The sequence below is a fragment of the Nicotiana tabacum genome, chromosome 19 (genome assembly GCF_000715075.1).
Source record: "Nicotiana tabacum cultivar K326 chromosome 19, ASM71507v2, whole genome shotgun sequence".
NCBI classification, from domain to species: Eukaryota; Viridiplantae; Streptophyta; class Magnoliopsida; order Solanales; family Solanaceae; genus Nicotiana; species Nicotiana tabacum.
Genome location: NC_134098.1, coordinates 112897744 through 112916660, shown reverse-complemented (window position 1 = coordinate 112916660; position 18917 = coordinate 112897744). Strand labels below are relative to the sequence as shown.

Here is an 18917-nt window from a genome sequence, read left to right as displayed (position 1 = left end):
TGCTTAAACTATTTTAAAAATTCTTGGTGTAATGAGCTAGGAGAATTGCTTAAAAAGGCCGCATCCATAAGTGTAGTTTGATTGCTCCAGGACGAGCAATGTTTAAGTGTGGGGTATTGATGTGTGGCTATAATTCCATAGTTTCGTACATTATGTGCCTTGCATTTTACATGCTTTAATGATAAATTACACTTTATTTGTGCATAAGAGAGTATATTTCATGTGTAGGTGAATTGGAGATGAAAGTAGAGCAAAAGGGGTACTTAAACGTTGAAAGTGTGCTCGAGAACAGTGAAAATGAGAGACCAGGTTTTAGCCTGGCGAGGCCAGCCTAACGCCAGGCTGGACCAGGCTTTAGCCTGGCGAGGCCAGCCTAACGCCAGGTCCAATCCGAGTTTTTGAAGACTTAATTCGTTACGGGTTTTGACTAGGACCCGGCCCACACGTTTAGGGTTTCTTATACACATATAAATAGACCTAAAACACCACTTGGAAGGGGGTGGTTTTCAGCAGCCAAAGGGGTTCTATCAGCAGCCACGTTTTTGGGAAGCTAGAGGCAAGGAGAGCTGGTGGAATCACCTCTTGGGAGTTAGAATCATCTATTTGTACATCTTTTCATCTTTACTCTGTATTTTAATTATGCAAAATATTTGGGATATTGTTAATATAAGTATGAGTAGCTAACTTTCTAATCTAGGGTTTTGATGGAACCTATTGAGGGATGATTTTCTTGTTATGTTAATATAGATTTGTCGTAGTATTTTCTCTATTTGTTCAACTATATTATTCTTGTGGTTGATTGAAGGGCTCTCAATTAGATGTGCCTATTTAGTATATATTACTCGGGAGAGAGTGCATATTTAGGTAGTTGTTGAACAACATCACTCCTAAACGTATATGAGGGATCAATACGGAGGTTTAAAGGTGGAATTAGGGATAACGAAACCTTGGTGCGATCTGAGTGAGCTGTGCTTAATGCTAGCTAGCGTAATTTGGGAGAATATGTCTAGTAAATTATGGTAATTACTCGGAAAAGAGTGACGACAATTAGAGTGCTCATGGTCGATAGAGAAGACTTAGGCAAATTTGTAGAAAACGTAGCGGAAAAGATTCTGACAATTAGGGAAATTATAACTCTAGACCTCCTTAGTCATGTCTATAATTTCATCCATGTTAATTGATAGTTTTAGTGCTTTCTAGTATTTGTTAGTTAATTAGATAAAAACAAACATTATAATCTTTATAATTAGGAAATTATTCGAACTTGTGTTTCTTTGCAATATTGAACAGCTGTAGCTAAGCCTTAGTTCTCTATGGGATTCGACTCCGGACTTGTAAACCGGATTATATTTGCAACGACTGCTTAGTCCTTTTTATAAGGCATAGTTGGGCGTGATCAAATTTTGGCGCCGTTGCCGGGGATCTAACGGTATAAATGTAGGTGTACGTATTGCTAGGTTGCAAGTTTGAACTTTTTTTTTCTTTTTTTTTCTTGTATTTTTTTTTTTTTTACTTGTTGATTTTAGAAACATGGCATCTTGGAATTATGACAGTTTTGATGCTGGTAATTCTACTTTTGATCCTCCTTATGCATATTGTGGAGGAAATCACCCATGGCAAAATTATCAAAATATTCTTGAAAGCGAGTTATGTGCATCAACTCAATCTTATGTGTAGAATGCGTGTGATATGTGTAGTGGTCAAGATGGTCACTTTCATGGTTGTGCTTATATATCTTATCCTCCCCCAATCCCTTACTTTGATGGTTCTTCTTTTTCTTGTGAAGTTAATAGGAACAAAGAACCCAGGGATGATGACCCGAAAGAGATCAGTAATATGCAAAAGTGCCTTGATATGTTAAAGTGCCTTGTGGAACAAAATAGTAAAAGAGAGCTGCAGATAGAAAGGCAAGAGAAAAACTATTCACAACTTGAAAGTTCAAGTGAATCAACTGGTTGAAGATCTTAATGCTCAACAAGCCAATATTGTGAATAGTATCCAAGAAGAGCGTGAATTAAATACAGAAATTGAGGTAACAATAGAGGGGTCCATAGTAGAACACCAACAATCAATCAAACTAGAATTTGAGGATGCCGATATTGTAAAAAAGATACTAGAGTCAAGCAAGGACATTGATGATACATATTTAGTTGACTCTAGTGTCATTAGTGTTGAGGATGTAGACAGTCCCAATGTTCATGTAGTTGAACGCATTGGTCCACACTCCAAGCATTTTTCCACATTGTGTTTGGATGATGATATAGAAATAGAGTCATCCGAGCCACTTGAGGAGTCAGGGAATGAGGATCAAAGCGCCTACATTCTGAAATGCTTCTTGCGAGAAAGTCGGGAATACACATATCATCTAAAGGCCAAAAAGTGCAGAATACTACATTGTTTTATTGGGCCAGTCAGATTCATTCCACCACCCCAGGAGCATGATCACAGAGTAGAATCAAAACTTGGGGTCCAATTCATATGTTCAAAGTGGAGGCAGAAAGTGATTCGTGTCATGCCGCGACGTTAAATCAAGCGCTTGTTGGGAGGAAATCTAACTTTACTGCTTTATTTTATTTTTTATTTTATTATTATTTTTTGTAGTGTCAATTTTTACTTTTCTAGGAGCATGAAAAGCAAAGCTATTGGAAGGATGCAACAACAAACCAGATAGTTGGAACTAAGTGTGAGGTACCCGCACGAAGGACCAAGCGTGGAAGAAGTCTGAGTATCCCATGAGTTGCTAGTGTTTCGGCCTTTGGCCTACCATGGAGTCTCTTTTACCCTCTTATTAGTTATGGTGTGCATTGGGGACAATGCACAATTTTAAGTGTGGGGTGAGGAGATTGTCTAGGTAACTTTCTATGCTATTTTAATTATGTTAGTTTAATTGAATATTTTTTTATTTTTTTTTAGAGAACAAAAATAGAAAAGATTGGACTTTTCCCAACGATGGATCAATTAGACAATTTTCTTGAGGGATTTAAGTCGAAAGGAAAAAAGACAAAAAGATTTTATTTTGTTAGGTAGTGTAGTAATTCCCCCTTGGTTTTTCTTTGTGTCGCGGTTCTTTTCCAAGGATTTTGTTTGAATCGGGTGTAGTTAGTTTTATTTGTTTTTAGGAATATGAACCATTGTGCCATGAATTGAATTGAAGTAATATCTCTTAGATTTGTTATGCCATGAGAATAGTTAGTAATATGGTTGTGACGCTTAGGCTCGGGTTTTGACTCTCGCATAAGTGCCTTAAATCGTAGATTCCTAATTTGCTTAACTGCTTTGACTGGAATGTCGCGATGAAACCAATCCTGATTGAGTTATGTACCATGTATGTGTGAGGTTTTGTATGTATTCTATGCATTGCATTTGATGTCTAGAACTTTTCTCGTGTGTTTGCAAGCAAAATAGTAGTATTGTTCAGTCTAGGAAGTGATATAGGCGTTTCTTTGTTAAGTCAGATATATAAAGTTTACCCACCTAAATGTTATGTACCGTAGTTAACCCCGTTGAGCCTATAATCTTATTTCTTTGGTAACCACATTACAAGTCGTACCCCTTTGTTTTAATCGACCATATATTTGAACATTTTCACCTCTCATGAGCACTTGAATTGTTATGAACTTTGTAAAAGTTAAAGTGTGGGGTGGTTGGTTCGGCTTTGGCGTGGAACTAATGAAATAAGGAGAAAGATGCACTGTTTTGAAAAAGTAAGAGTCACTTGAATTGAAAAAGAAAGAAAAGAAAAATCAGCTATATTGTTGTGAAAAATATTCCTTGATAGTGGTGACTCTTGATGTAATTGTGGTTAAAAAAATATATGGAGTTAATATAAATTGAAGTGAAGGTGGAGTGTTTGGTTTGGCATTAGTATGGGATGTGTGTTAAAGTATATGTATTGAAGTGCTTAAGGGAGGTGTAGTCACTCATATCCAAATGTATCCTACCCGGCCCGCAACCTACATTACAACCAATGAAAGTCCTACTTGATCTTAGACTGAATAAACTCGATTAGTAGAGTATTACACTACGGGCAAGCCTATGGTGCATCTTTTGTAGCATATGAATGTTATTTCTGAGAGCGAGTGAATTCTTCCTATATAGAGTTCCTACGGTCTTAAAATTCATTGTGTGTGGAACTAATCTCTTTGATTGGGTGAGGGCACATGATTCATAAAGAAAAGGTAATGTTGTTGACATCCATGTTAGAGTAAGTAAGTGAATTGTGAATAAGGCATGGTATTTGTGAGTCGAATCTTGAGGCGAGGATGTCACACTTGTGTGCTTAAACTATTTTAAAAATTCTTGGTGTAATGAGCTAGGAGAATTGCTTAAAAAGGCCGCATCCATAAGTGTAGTTTGATTGCTCCAGGACGAGCAATGTTTAAGTGTGGGGTATTGATGTGTGGCTATAATTCCATAGTTTCGTACATTATGTGCCTTGCATTTTACATGCTTTAATGATAAATTACACTTTATTTGTGCATAAGAGAGTATATTTCATGTGTAGGTGAATTGGAGATGAAAGTAGAGCAAAAGGGGTACTTAAACGTTGAAAGTGTGCTCGAGAACAGTGAAAATGAGAGACCAGGTTTTAGCCTGGCGAGGCCAGCCTAACGCCAGGCTGGACCAGGCTTTAGCCTGGCGAGGCCAGCCTAACGCCAGGTCCAATCCGAGTTTTTGAAGACTTAATTCGTTCCGGGTTTTGACTAGGACCCGGCCCACACGTTTAGGGTTTCTTCTACACATATAAATAGACCTAAAACACCACTTGGAAGGGGGTGGTTTTCAGCAACCAAAGGGGTTCTATCAGCAGCCACATTTTTGGGAAGCTAGAGGCAAGGAGAGCTGGTGGAATAACCCCTTTGGAGTTAGAATCATCTATTTGTACATCTTTTCATCTTTACTTTGTATTTTAATTATGCAAAATATTTGAGATATTGTTAATATGAGTATGAGTAGCTAACTTTCTAATCTAGGGTTTTGATGGAACCTATTGAAGGATGATTTTCTTGTTATGTTAATATAGATTTGTCGTAGTATTTTCTCTATTTGTTCAACTATATTATTCTTGTGGTTGATTGAAGGGCTCTCAATTAGATGTGCCTATTTAGTATGTATTACTCGGGAGAGAGTGCATATTTAGGTAGTTGTTGAACAACATCACTCCTAAACGTATATGAGGGATCAATACGGAGGTCTAAAGGTGGGATTAGGGATAACGAAACCTTGGTGCGATCTGAGTGAGCTGTGCTTAATGCTAGCTAGCGTAATTCGGGAGAATATGTCTAGTAAATTGTGGTAATTACTCGGGAGAGAGTTACGACAGTTAGAGTGCTCATGGTTGATAGAGAAGACTTAGGCAAATTTGTAGAAAACGTAGCGGAAAAGATTTTGACAATTGGGAAAATCATAACTCTAGACCTCGTTAGTCTTGTCTATAATTTCATCTATGTTAATTGATAGTTTTAGTGCTTTCTAGTATTTGTTAGTTAATTAGATAAAAATAAATATTATAATCTTTATAATTAGAAAATTATTCGAACTTGTGTTTCTTTGCAATATTGAACAGCTGTAGCTAAGCCTTAGTTCTCTGTGGGATTCGACTCCGAACTTGTAAACCGGATTATATTTGCAACGACTGCTTAGTCTTTTTTATAAGGCATAGTTGGGCGTGATCAATATTCTATATAATAATAATAATAATAATATAAGTTAATAATAAATGCACTATTAATTTCCACATAACAATCACTTTATCATTTATTATCATATCAATATTTATTTTACTATAATCTTCTTCAAATGATTCCTTAATTTATCTTTTGGTTACTTAACTTAAGTTTATCTTAATTTAGTGACCTATAAAACATCTTATGCTACAAAAATGGGACACAATTCTAAAGGAGCAGGCGACCATAATAAGAGTGTATTTTAAGTTGTTTACTCATTTGTAGTTGGAAAATGAATAGGCAACAATAGTTTGTGTTGTTCCTTTAATAAATTTAATTTTCATTTTTAGGTTATTACCAAAAAAAGAAAAAGGAGTTTGAAAAAGCTCTTTTCTTTTCTCTCTCTTTTTCTATACCCAAATTCCGCCAAAATTCGAGCCCTAATTTACTCCGCCAGTAGACACCACCACCTGCGCCTCTGCTCCCAAAACCTTTGTTCGACTGTAAGTTCGTTTTTTGTTTTCTCAACGAACACTAAACTCCCAATTGTGACTTATAATTTCTCTGTATCTGTTCCCACTAATCTTCTAAAACCCTTTTTTCTCTGTGCTGTTATTTTGGTTCAGAATGGACAACGGCAACGGCAACGCATCAGCTCAGCTGACGGCTGAGGCGGCTGCACAGCTACAGGAAGGTATCGGGTTAGTGCTAGGTAGATGGACGGCCCTTCAGATGGCTATCGAGAACGACTGGGGTTGCCGTGGCTCTCGTGAAAAATCCAATCAGCTCAATCTCGACATATTTTCCGCTTTCACAAATTCCAAAGGTACTTCAGCATATGATTAATACTCCCTCCGTCTCAATTTATGTGTTTTAGTTTTACTAAGCACGAAATATCCTTTGATCTTGGCATGTCATTCAGAGTTTCATCAAGGGTAAAATGAAAATGCTGAAATTTATAACTTACTAAATATAAAAAGAGGCAACTTTTTTTGGATCAAACTAAAAAGAGAAGCAACACATCAATTGAAATGGAGGGAGTAACATATTAAATCCATTCCCAGCTGCTAATGTATATTTGTTTTCTCCCTTCTTTATTAGTATTTGATTAAAAACTTTGCTTTTCGTTTATTGTTTTGTGGGTTGATCCTTGTTTTCTTATGCAGAAAAAGTATATATGGATGATATAGAAGAGATTCTAGATGAGTTCATGTTATCTCTAAATACTGAAGTCAATGATGGCAGCCTTGAGGAGGTACGGTGCCCACTCCTTGTCCTGTAATCCTTATCATTTTTGTTTCCTGTGTTAACAACAACAGCAGCAGCCCAGCGAAAACCCACAAGTGGGGTCTGGGAGGCTAAGATTTAAGCATCCTTACCCCTACCCTGGGAGGTCAGAGAGACTGTTTCCGATAGACCCTCGGCTGATTCGTGTGTCAAGACAACATAAAATATTCGTGGGAATGACTTTTATAGACAAAGAAATTAAGTGGAGCAGTTTTTATGCCTGTTTTTGGAAAATTTCAAACAAACTTCTTGTAAGTACTTTCTTTTGAAAAGTAAGCACTTCTAATTTTCCAGAAACATAATCAGGCTTTGAAGTACGTCTCATCCGATCTGAAATAATTCGACAAGTATATGCTGTGTGCAAACTTCTGGTGTGATTCAAGTGTGTAGATATTTATATTGTAGCACAAGTCATTAAAACAAATTTGGGGTCTCAGTAAAGGTTTTTGTCGTTATCAATCAAATATGTTTACTCTGATGCTATTCTCTCCTTTTGGTTATGCTAAAGGTTATGATATTGCATTTGACTACACTTTCAAATTTAATTCTTTTGGTGAATGCGAAAGAGAAGCCTAATTACTATTTCGTGTTCGGCCAAAAAAGGAAGCTAGGAGTATGGATTAGTTTTGTAGGAAAAAAAAAAGAATATTAGATTAATAGTATACTGATATGAGTTCAATTTGGAATTGATCGCATGACTAGCATCCTCTTCAGAACCAATCTTCATTGCTGCTCTGGTGCTTTGTTTCATACAACCAAACTGTCCATTCCAATTGGGAATATCAAGGTGACTTAAGAACCATATCTTAAATTCAGTGTGTTTACCTTAATTGATGAAAAATGAGATAGACGTCCACAGAATATCATGATGTGTTATTTTTACCTGTAATAATAAAGCTTAGAAGGCTTAGTAATAACTTGCTACGGATATCTCATGGGAAGATATAAATGAATTCTGGGAATCAATTGATAGTTTTGTCCACAACTTGAAGAAGCATGTTTGTGGTTTGCCCTCCCCTTTGCGGTACCCCGCATCCCTTCAGGCAGCCATTTCCCAGTTCTCCGTAGTTCTGTCCCATTCTCTCTTTTTTTATCTGGGATGAGAAGTTCTGTCCCATTCTCTTCGCTTCCATCCTCTAACCTTTGTACAAGGAGGCATCAAACGAACAAAAAAGAAGATCAGGAAAGGGGCAGGGGCTTTTTCTTTGATATTTTCTATTTGTTATTGTTATCTTGAATTTTGACCAAACTGTTGTACTGTTCCTGTTAGGCAGAAGTACAATTTTAGAATATAAGGACTAAAATGGTAATTTGTCCTTTCTAAATTATGTTGTTTACAGTGATTGGAGAATTTATTGTCCATGTAATCATGCATTTCTGTAAGGCTTTGGAGTGAGATCTGATGTATGCTTCCCTAACAATTAATATCGGTGTTTTCTTTCAGGTAGCAGAAAAATTGATGTTTATGCATGAAGAGTGCCTGGAAGGCAATTTCAATTCGATCAAACTGCTAAGAGAAACAAATGTTGGAAGGATACCTGCTACTTATGTCAGACAAGTAAGCATCCCCTTTGTTATGGGCAGTATATGTTTTTTCCTCTGTGATCGCTAAATTTTTTTTCTGTTGATCGCCTACTACTTCGCTGTATCCTATCATATGCATAAAAAAAAGTGATGAAGAAGAACTAGTATTTCGGATGAGTTACTTGTGTGGAAGTAATATAGGCCTTAATTCATATTTAGTACAAATGAAGCTTGGGTAATTCAGGTATTGGATAATGTTAACTGTATGAGATGAAGGTAATTATGCACGGTGTACTTTTGCTAATTGTTCTTAGGAAGTAGGAACTTGAGAAGAATGAGAAACCTAATATATTCAACCGTTTTATAAGATAACAAGCACAACGCTGTATTCCTCCATTTTCCTAGCTGAAATGGTTGGTGGGAGGTGCACGTTACTGGAACGTGCTAGTATATCAATCAATCAACTACTCTTCAATCCCAAATTAGTTAAGGTCCAGTATATGAATTCTTTCTGATAAGGTAATCATTTTGTTCATTAAGTGTAAAGCAACAGTAGGAAGATGCTGAATGTGTACTGTACAAAAGAGGCAAAAACTCAATTCCTTATCTTATTCAATATAAGGAGCTGAGAAATTCTAGCTTTGTCTACATCATATACATCAGCCTTTTGCACCACAAAGTTAGCAAGTATGAACATCTGCATTTAAGGACAGTCTCCCTTTTTCTTTCTGAGTGTCTTTGGTTTCTTTCACTCATTTTGTCGACCCCAAGGGAAAAGTGCCGTAAATTGAAACTGTTGCTCTTGAATTTTGCTCCCGTTATGCAACTTTTTTGTAATTGGAGAATGTTGTCCAGTGATAATTTGTTTTATTGCTTACTTTGCAAAACTTTCTAGGGTGCTAGCGATGACGACGACAGTAGTGATGATGGGAATGAGAACTTGGTTAACAATTCATCAGATATGGCGATTGATTCCGTGGAAACACAGTCAAATTTGGGCCAGGGTATGGTAGTTGATGAGCCTGTGATGAAGCAGCAGCCTGCTGAAGTGGACGAAGACGGGTGGACAAAAGTAGCTACAAGGCGTAACAAAGGTAGAAGGAATTAAAGCACTACTACAGCCCATGGAGTATACAAAAATTTTGTTCCCTAAACCTTAAATGAAGAAAGCTTGGTATGTTGGTGAACTATTATTTTAATAGTTGTAATTATGGCCATTGTAATGTGGTTTTTGCTTCCTCTTGCATTGATGAATTCTCCACCAATTATCGTCTAAGGCTCAGAGACGGTCTTTTTGCTAGTTGCAACAAGGAAATTTGTAGTTGAGTTACTGGAGCCTCGTTGATGTTCCTTAATGCGCCTTACCTTCTTTTTTTTTGCTGTGGTTTACCAACTGTACTGGAAAAGGTGAAGCAAGGCATCAATACTTGATCTAAATTAAGTAAAACAACATTATTGTAGTCCCTCACTATGTTCTATACAAATAACTATCAACTTGGGGTGTGTTTGGTACGACGGAAAATGTTTTTCCATTTTGCCCTGCTTGGTTGCACAAAATAATTTGAAAAATATTTTCCTAGATATCACATTTTCTTGAAATTGGAGTAAAATGATTCCCTAGAAAAAGTTAAGAAAATATTTTCCAAAAACTACACATATTCTCACATATAACCCCTCCCCTTCTCTTGCCTACCCCGCCCTCCCTCCAAATTTTTTTTTTTTAGATTTCAGTTTTTTTTCTTTTCCGTCACCGCCCTCCTCCCCCCACCCCCTGCATTTTTTTTATTACCTTTTTTGTACTTTTTAATTTTTTGTTTTTTTTCGTTTTTCTGCACCATCCCCGCCAAAAAATATATTATTTTTTTGTATTTTCAAATTTGTTTTTCTGTTTTTTCTTTTTTTCCCCACAATTTTTTTTTTTTTTTTTATGTATTTTCAATTTTTTGTTTTCTGTTTTTTCTTTTTTTTTCCCCGCAAAAAAATATTTTTATTTTCAATTTTTTTGTTTTATGTTTTTTCGTTTTTCTGCACCATTCAGCCCCCACCCCGTGGCAATTTTTTTTAAAAAAATATTTTCAGTGCTGGTTTTGTAATTTTTTCGGTTTACAGGTTCAAAATTTTAAGAGTTCCAAAGTTATGAATTTAGAGGTTTATGTGTTTGGAAGTTTGCCGGTTTAGAAATTATAGAGTTTACGGGTTCGAAAGTTTAGCGGTTCAGAAGTTAATCAAATTTATGGGTTAAGAAGATTGTCGGTGCGAAAGTTTATGGCTTCGTGTTTATTGTATCTAAATTATTTATGAATAATTGAGAAGTTATTTTGCTTAACTTGCGTACCAAACACCGGAAGATAAGTAAGATTAATACTTGTTTTTCAAGAAAATATTTTTCACGAAAAACATTTTCCGTTATACCATACACACCCTTACTTTCCAAACCAACGATATAATGGTGCTCTTTGTGTTTTGTCCGCCCCTAGTCCAAGGCGTAATGATGCACGTATAGGCAATAAACTTTGTTATAAATGATTGTCGAATTTTTCCTTTTTTTTCAATTAATTAAGAGATTTTTCTCGTAAATGATTAAATAATCAATCTTCTCTTAAAATTTGTTATTTGCAGTTGAAAAAACTATACAACATGTGGCTAGAAATAACACCAGAGGTGAAACCACAACGAAGGAAAAAGCATGAATTTAGCAAAGATAATAAATAGAAGATGCAACTAAGTTAACTCTCTCATATAGACGAATGTTTTACCGAAAGGTTTAAACAGCAAATGCAAAACTAAAGTTCCCTAAAACCTCTCCCTTGTCGATCAGATATACAAATAAAGCCAATGCAGTGGCTTAAAGGGAGACAAAGCACGATATATTTGATTTACTGATTTCTGGCATTCATCACAACATATAACCAGACACCAACAGTGGCTTAGAGAAATGGTGGCAAAAAGCATCCAGACCTCCACTAATACTAAGTTCTAATATTTAGTATTACAGAACTAAAAGTTTCCCTTAATTTAGTTTTTTCTCCAAATGTAAGACTTAGCAGAAAAACATAGAACTGCGCACATTCCTGTGAAGCCGAGGCAATGCGGGAACCGCACCACCACCAACTGCTGTAACTCCACCGTGGCTCGATGAGGTCTCTGACAGTTCATCAAACTTGATAAACTGTGACATCTGTGCTGCTGCCAAGTGGGCATAACATATAGGTGCAACTGCGCGAAACGTATTAAGAAAAAACAAAATTGTTCATCAGATCAGTATTAGGAGTAGTATGTGATGATATTCTATATTTTACACCTTTCAAGCCAGTAAAGAATCATAATTCCTGAAAAAGCAATACTAGTAAAACACAAATGATTTTCTTACCAACAGAGATGGCTGTAGTACTTCTCTGATACCTGTAGTACAGTAGAAAAGATGAATAAAATCTCTCAAAGAAGGATTTGAACAACAAATAACATCAACTCATAGAAGGAGACTGTTTACTTACACATATGATAGTGAATGGACCAGCTCTTGCATGTCATCTGCTGAAAATCCAATTTCATCATGCAGGACATGGTAGTGAGTCGGTCGTGTTGTTCCCTTAATAGCACAAAGATGACAGAAGCTCATCATAGAATAGAAGCAATTAATATGAATCATAGAGCAGACTCAAACAAGGGATTTTACAAAACTCACAATAGGCCCAGCATGAGCACACATGTAGAAGTCGTTGTTCTTAGGATGGCAAATTGCATTGTCGATCACAGTCCCTGCATAGAAAGATATTTCAAAGGAAGTTTATACAGAACGAGTCAATCAAATTATACTCCAGTAATAACACAAACTAGGTAGCTAAAAGTACAAACCAGGAAGAACATTATCAGGTGAGTTAGTCTGGAAAAACTTTGTGTGGTGGTTCTTTTGTGCAACAACGACTGTGAACTTTGGAAACCAATTCTCATCCAGATGGTTGCAGGCCTAGAGAATATGGTCATATTTAGTGATCAGGAAAAGAATAGGTGTCATGGAAAAACTAAGTTGCAGTTACTGCATATTCAAACCTCGATAATCTGATCGAGCTCAATGTTTATGACTTGGTTGAACTGGGACTCACTCACTCCGTCCCTGTTAACATCCATGACAGCTTAATCATTAGCAACTATATAAAATTTTAATGTGCAGGAATGAGAAGAAGAAACCATAAAATATACATCATGTGGTAGTGTGAAGACTATCCTTAAGTTAGATGTTGCAAAAATCAATATAGCCCTAAATCAGAGAGCTTGTACTGAAAGCATAGTGAAAGTACATAAGAATTAAAGCCCTCAGAAGTAATATCTTCCTTTGTTTTTATATTTTGCTTCAAGTCTACTTGAGAAGGGGAGAAAAGGTTGTGATGAACTGGGGAACTTGCACAAAATGTGGATATGGAGTTGAAAAGTACAACAATTTCTAGTTCCAGATTCACAGAACTGCATTTGAGTAAATGATACAAGATTGAATCAGTTCTCTTAACTTGCTTTCTAGAAATTATACCTGAAAATTATAATATGCTCGGGTTTCACTTTGTTAGAACTTGAGTAGAAGTCCACCAGCAGCTCCCTGTATACAGGACAAACTTCTTAAGCAACAAAACATGGGGGCATTCGATATACTTACTTAGAGAGTACTCTAGTATCAATTAAAATCAGCACGGCATGGTAAATATAAACATCTAAACACGGACAACAACATTGTGTCAGAAACTACCTGATAAGGCCATCATCTTGAGTATCTGATACTTTTTTGTAAAGAGAGTCTATCATTTCCAGCTTTGGTGACTGAGTACGAACAGCTGCTCGATAGCGCGAAATAAGGGGCCATTGTCTAGAACTGACCACCTGATAATCTCAAATCCACAGAGTCAGCACCATCTAAGACTTAGAGATAAGTAAGCGATATAAAATGAGCAACATTATCTTTGAGTACCGCTGCAATGGATGGAATGTCTGCTCGTCCAGGTGAGCCATGAGAGACATCCATTCCGATAATGATTGTGGGGACTTTTGAAATCTGAGGTAGTACAGGGGAAAGCTCCATAGCCAAAAAGGAATTCATACCACCCAGCTGTGCAAAGAAGCACCACACATGGAAGAGGTGTTTATTAATCAATCAGGAGTCAGTAAATAGTTGGAGTGAAAACCTTTTGCCAATTCAAACTTGCCTTTGCATTGATTTTCAAGAGCACATTGGTAAGGTACTGATCGTTGATCTTTGTTGGAGCAATACATTGTGTAACAATTCCAAGATCGGATAAATTCCTTCTCTTCCAGGGGCCTTCAACATGGAAAATTACCAAAAAAGAGACAATTAAAAAAGAGATTCCAGCCATTATTATATAAAACTTTAAATGTAAATTTCAGAGAAACCAAGATTGGTCGGCTCTAAGGCAACAACCATAAAGGTCAGAATTCTTCCTCTCTGGAAGTATGCAGAGAAGGAACTGAGGCGGAGATGGAAGTTTTGATTTCACTGCTTCTAGCATCTTCTCAACTCTCACAGGAGCAGGATTGCGTCTGAACTGCGGATTCTCCTCAAAGATATGATCAAATGGTTTACTGATGGACTACATAGATGATGGAACACGTTAATGATGCAGAAATATGATTATATATGTGTATATATACATGCACTCTAGAGTTGGAAAGGTACTCACAATTCCTTTTTGTTGCCCACACCTTTGTAGATCCATACAAAGCTTACGGACATCACAACGGGCAGAGAAGTTCACAACTGCCCAACGCTCAAGTTTGCTCGGTTCAACCAATTGCTGTGTTGGTAAGACTCCAAAATCAAAGGACTAGCATTGATAAGTCACCAGGAGAAAGTAATATTGTTAAGCAAGATACCCATACCTTCTGGTTAAAATTCCACCTTCCATTTCTAGGAAACAAGTCTTGATCTCTGCCTACCTTCAACTGTAGAACAAGAAATAAAAAATGTCCATTCTTGTCAGACATTGCGTACAAACACAAATTCTCTAATCTAAAGTGCCAACCTGAGAAACTTCTAGCAATTAAAGATGACAAAAGAGAAACAACAGCAGGAAATTGAACATCGATCATGCTCACCTTTGGAGTTGGCAAGATACGACCTTCAACTTGAGTAAACTGATCACTGATCGAAATTCCAGCAGATCCAAGAAGAGGGTCAGCCTTATAGTTGCTGGTCTTTAGAGCCTGCAAGTTTTACATGATAGTGAAATGCATAGCTCGTATGAAATTAGAACAGGCTACAATTGATTCTAGAGCTTACATCACTCAATGTTCTCATTCTTTCTTGGGGCTTCTGTCGGGATTTTTCTACCAGGGAAGCCCTTTGTAGATTGGACAGCGCCTTGGTATAGCGTTGCAGAGACACCAGGTGGCAAAGCTGACAAGGCAGAAAGGAAAACTGTGAGGTCACAAACATTAAAAGCTGCACATATTAGGTGTAAATTGTCTATAGTACCTCAAGAGGAATAAAAGTTGGATGTTTGGGTTTCCCAACGTTTATACAAGGAAAATCTCCAGAATAATTCAAAGGAATATGGCGATGATGAGTGAAATATTCATAAACAGTCAGCTCAACCTCTTTCTCTTCCCCAGCCATACCATTTCCACTTTTCTGCTTCAATGTGAAACTGAAACACAAAACAACTGAGATTAAATCTTTGCGTGCTCTAAAGCAAATCAGTCCACAAAATGTGGAGAAAAGAAAAATGGATTCATAATGAACAAACAAACTGACGTCTGCTCTTTGCAAGGCTTTTCAGTGAGGCCGGTGATTTTGTATTCCCTATTTGAGGGGCTGGCCTTGATTCTCAGACTCTTGAGCATCTTCTTGGCCTGGGATAGAGGAGCAAATACAAAAATTGAAATGCAACTGCTGCAAAGAAGGAAAAGAGAATGAGTAATAAATTACCTTGGACCAGTCAATCTGGTAAGGATCTCTAGCATTTTGATTTGCCAGAAGGAAGTCTACCACTGGCCCTGGCTGCACAATCATTGTTGTTGATGCATCTGCAAGCTCAAACATTATACGATAATGATTTGGGGGAGGTGAGAAAATGCAGTGATTTTTCTGGTTAACAATTTACCCATGTTCAATGATAGGCCTCCCTGAGTGACCCGGAAACTTGAATGGAAACCCCTGCATCCTAAAACTCCTCCACCAAGCTCAGTGAAGTTTCTTGGCTCATCATGATAAAAAGATTGTCGCACAATCAGGCAGCCCCTGTAACAAAACAAAAAAAATTGAGTTTTAGATAACCAGAATAAGTTGTCAAGGCAGAGAAAGAAGCAACTCCATACCGTTTGGCAGCATGCTGCCTCAAAACTATGTCAAGCACTCTCACTGCCTCTTGATACTGTTCAGAGTCTTGTCCCCGGAGTGCATTTGTAATTGCTTGCATTGGTATTTTTGCAGCATACTTAATTACCACTTTATATGCCTTTGACCGTGGCTGCCTCTTTGACCTTTTTTTATCAGCCTCACCGGGGCTCCCTTCAAGACTTCCACCTCGAGTAGTGCTTCAATACTGCACCTAGAAGAAGAAGAGAGATCCTCCAACACAACAGTAAACTCAAGTTTGTTGTGAGGTAATGCACCAATTGTAAACAGGCTCTTCTCACCATCATAGGCAAAATCTTTGCCGGCTAGCTCCAATGCATATGTTTGTTGCACCTTGTCCAGAATTTTTCGTCCTATGCCTTTTGCCTCTACAGGATTTCCATCTTCATAATTTAGAGCAACCTGAGGCAATAATAATCAATATTTTTTCAGTTCACTTTGAAATTTAATCAAGCCAAACACAGCATTTCACATTGTACTTTAGCACAAAGAAATTGAATGCAGTATAAGCAGATGAGAGCTTACACTATAATGGAAGAAGTATCCATCAGAGTTGGTCATCCCTACTTTAAAATGGTTGGTGAGTAGACGAATCTTTTGCCCTTTTGATCCAATCCCTAGTCGAGCCATAGGAACACGGCTTGGTTTTGTTGTTGTAGCTTCACCTTTTGAAGAAGCCATTCTAACGACCAACCTAATTCAGTAATTTGTTCAGTGAGAAGCTAAAAAAACAAGACTAATGGAATTTTATGTGTCATAGCTTTATAAAATGATGTTTCATCTTTCTGGTGCGAATAAACCAGTAAGATATAATATATCCTGTCAGTTTGTCAAATGAATGATATGATACAGTTGTAACATCATGTAATCTTAACAGAACATATCACAACAGGACTAAATTTTCGTCTGTAGATTCAGACATGCTGCAGTTTGTGGCTATAAAAATATAATCACACACAGCTTTAAAAAGTAACAGAATTTGAGAAGAAAGAAAGAAAAGCTCAGCATACAAGTAATGCACAGACACATAGAGGCACATAAATAGACCAAAGAAATGCACGTATTTATTCCACTTAGCCAACTGAAAGATCATGCATGAATCCTAAAATAAATGGCCTAGTATGTTGAATGCAAGTTATTAAAACAGAGGGCCTTGATCTGAAATGAAATGGGAATATAGAAGGACATTCAAACATGAGTAACAAACTATTACCTACCAGTAAACCAATGATAACAGAAAAGTACAAAAGTTGTACCCTTTATGGTTGATCATATAAAGATATCTACATTTGGTTAAAGGGTGGCACACAACCAACAAAGTTTGAAAACCATATTACAGATATTATCATCTAGCTGTCAGGACATTAACTGCAATAAATCTTGAGCGACGACTATAAAATCTCAATAGAACATGTTGCGAATGGTTCTCAGTATTCATTTTCCAGTAAAAAACACAAGAAAAAATAAAGTAATATAATATTCTGGTAACATGAAGATTCAGATGAGATACTAACAGTATTCATCTTTCAGAAAAAGGGGAATTAAGGGAAAAGATTAAACCACAAAATACAATAAAACTCCAGAAATTATAAGGGATTTGCAGACAGAAAAGGCTCCATCTCAACATGAAGAAGCAACCACATAATTCATAGAGCACGTGAAGTCATACATGCATACAAACATGGTACTTAACATTTTAAGATCTTATAATTCCTGAAATAATCCCTCTTCAACTAAGATAGCTAATACACAAGAATCAAGATCCACACTCCAGCACATATTACCACAGAGACAAACACAAGCATATATATATACAAGCAAAATACAAATAGTTTAGCAATCTAAACACACGCACATGCATATGGTTGCACATATACACTCCCCTATAAGCAGCTACTCCCCCCCCCCTCCCCCCCTCCAAATTTTTACTTAATTCCTGAAATTCTTGGTTGTCCCAACATTTTTTTTACTTTTCTAAATAGTAAAAAGATTCCATAGCACTCACTCAGTCTTCCTAATACATCTTTATTTCCAATGCTACTTCTCTACATAAACAAACTCAAAAATATGTCTTCACGTGTTATTCAACAAATAGTACTTCATATAAATCATACATTCAACTCTCTCTAAAGAGTTCAAGTAAATTAGGATATACCTGAAGACTTAATTAATGGTGGAACGTCAGAGAGTTGTAAAGTTAGACCTTAGGCTTCTGCAGAAAAGTCAATATAAATTCAAAAATCAGAACATGCCTCTTCACTTTGCAAAAAGAACTAAAATATATTTTTTCTAGAGTTGGATTTTTTTTTTCATGATTAGTGAAAGCAACTTCAATTTAAGCATGACTAATAGTTTAATTTAGGGAAAATACATATGTTGCTCCCTGTACTTGCCCCGTAGATTTTACTCCATGTACTTGTCCAAATTAAATTTAGTTCCTCCTTCCTAACCCCTCTCCCAGGATGTATGTTGTGTGTGGCATATACTCGTCCTCTGATGATGCCACATAATAAATTTTATTTTAAAATGATTATTAGTCTAATAATATAATTAATTAAGATAGTAATATTTTACCTAATATACCCAAATACTTACCATAACCCGTTTATTCCATTTCATTTAATTTCATTCCACCGTAAAAATTTCCCAAAGAAATCCAAAATAATATTCCCTGAAAAGAACATTGTTGAGCGCTTGAATACCTGCAACTCAAAGAATCTGCATACTCTTTTGTTCTTGTTGAATTATTTCATCTGCAATTTTATGTGGGTCTCGTCCATTAATAAGCAAAAAAATATATTTTTGGGTTAATAAGATAAAGAAGCATTACTCCAACAAAATTGGAGAATGAAGAGAGATTTTGGTTGTGAGGTGTAATCTTGACGTGAATGCTGATAGTGTGTGTGGCATAACTTGTAATTTTAAAGAGATGAATTGAAAAAATGAGGTGATATTAAGACTCCAAGTTTTTATTTTGTTAGTCTATAAGTAAATTGGGTACTATTTTTGTTCATAATTGAGTACTAGTTGTTCCCATCTGGTAACTCAACGTAAGCAGATGGGCAAAAATGGAGGAAAGA

General features: G+C 36.5%; 1 protein-coding gene and 1 pseudogene across 1 annotated transcript; one reads left to right on the top strand and one right to left on the bottom strand.

The window, feature by feature from the left end:
- The first annotated feature begins 6011 nt into the window (after nt 1–6011).
- LOC107761442 (uncharacterized) lies at nt 6012–9832 on the top strand. The gene is made up of 5 exons (XM_016579662.2): nt 6012–6169; nt 6293–6492; nt 6833–6921; nt 8398–8511; nt 9373–9832. The coding sequence occupies exons 2-5, from the start codon at nt 6294–6296 to the stop codon at nt 9583–9585; spliced, it is 615 nt and encodes a 204-aa protein (XP_016435148.1). The 5' UTR covers nt 6012–6169; nt 6293; the 3' UTR covers nt 9586–9832.
- A 1336-nt stretch (nt 9833–11168) lies between these two features.
- Nucleotides 11169–18678, bottom strand: LOC107761441 (protein argonaute 4A-like; annotated as a pseudogene).
- Nucleotides 18679–18917: the final 239 nt, after the last annotated feature.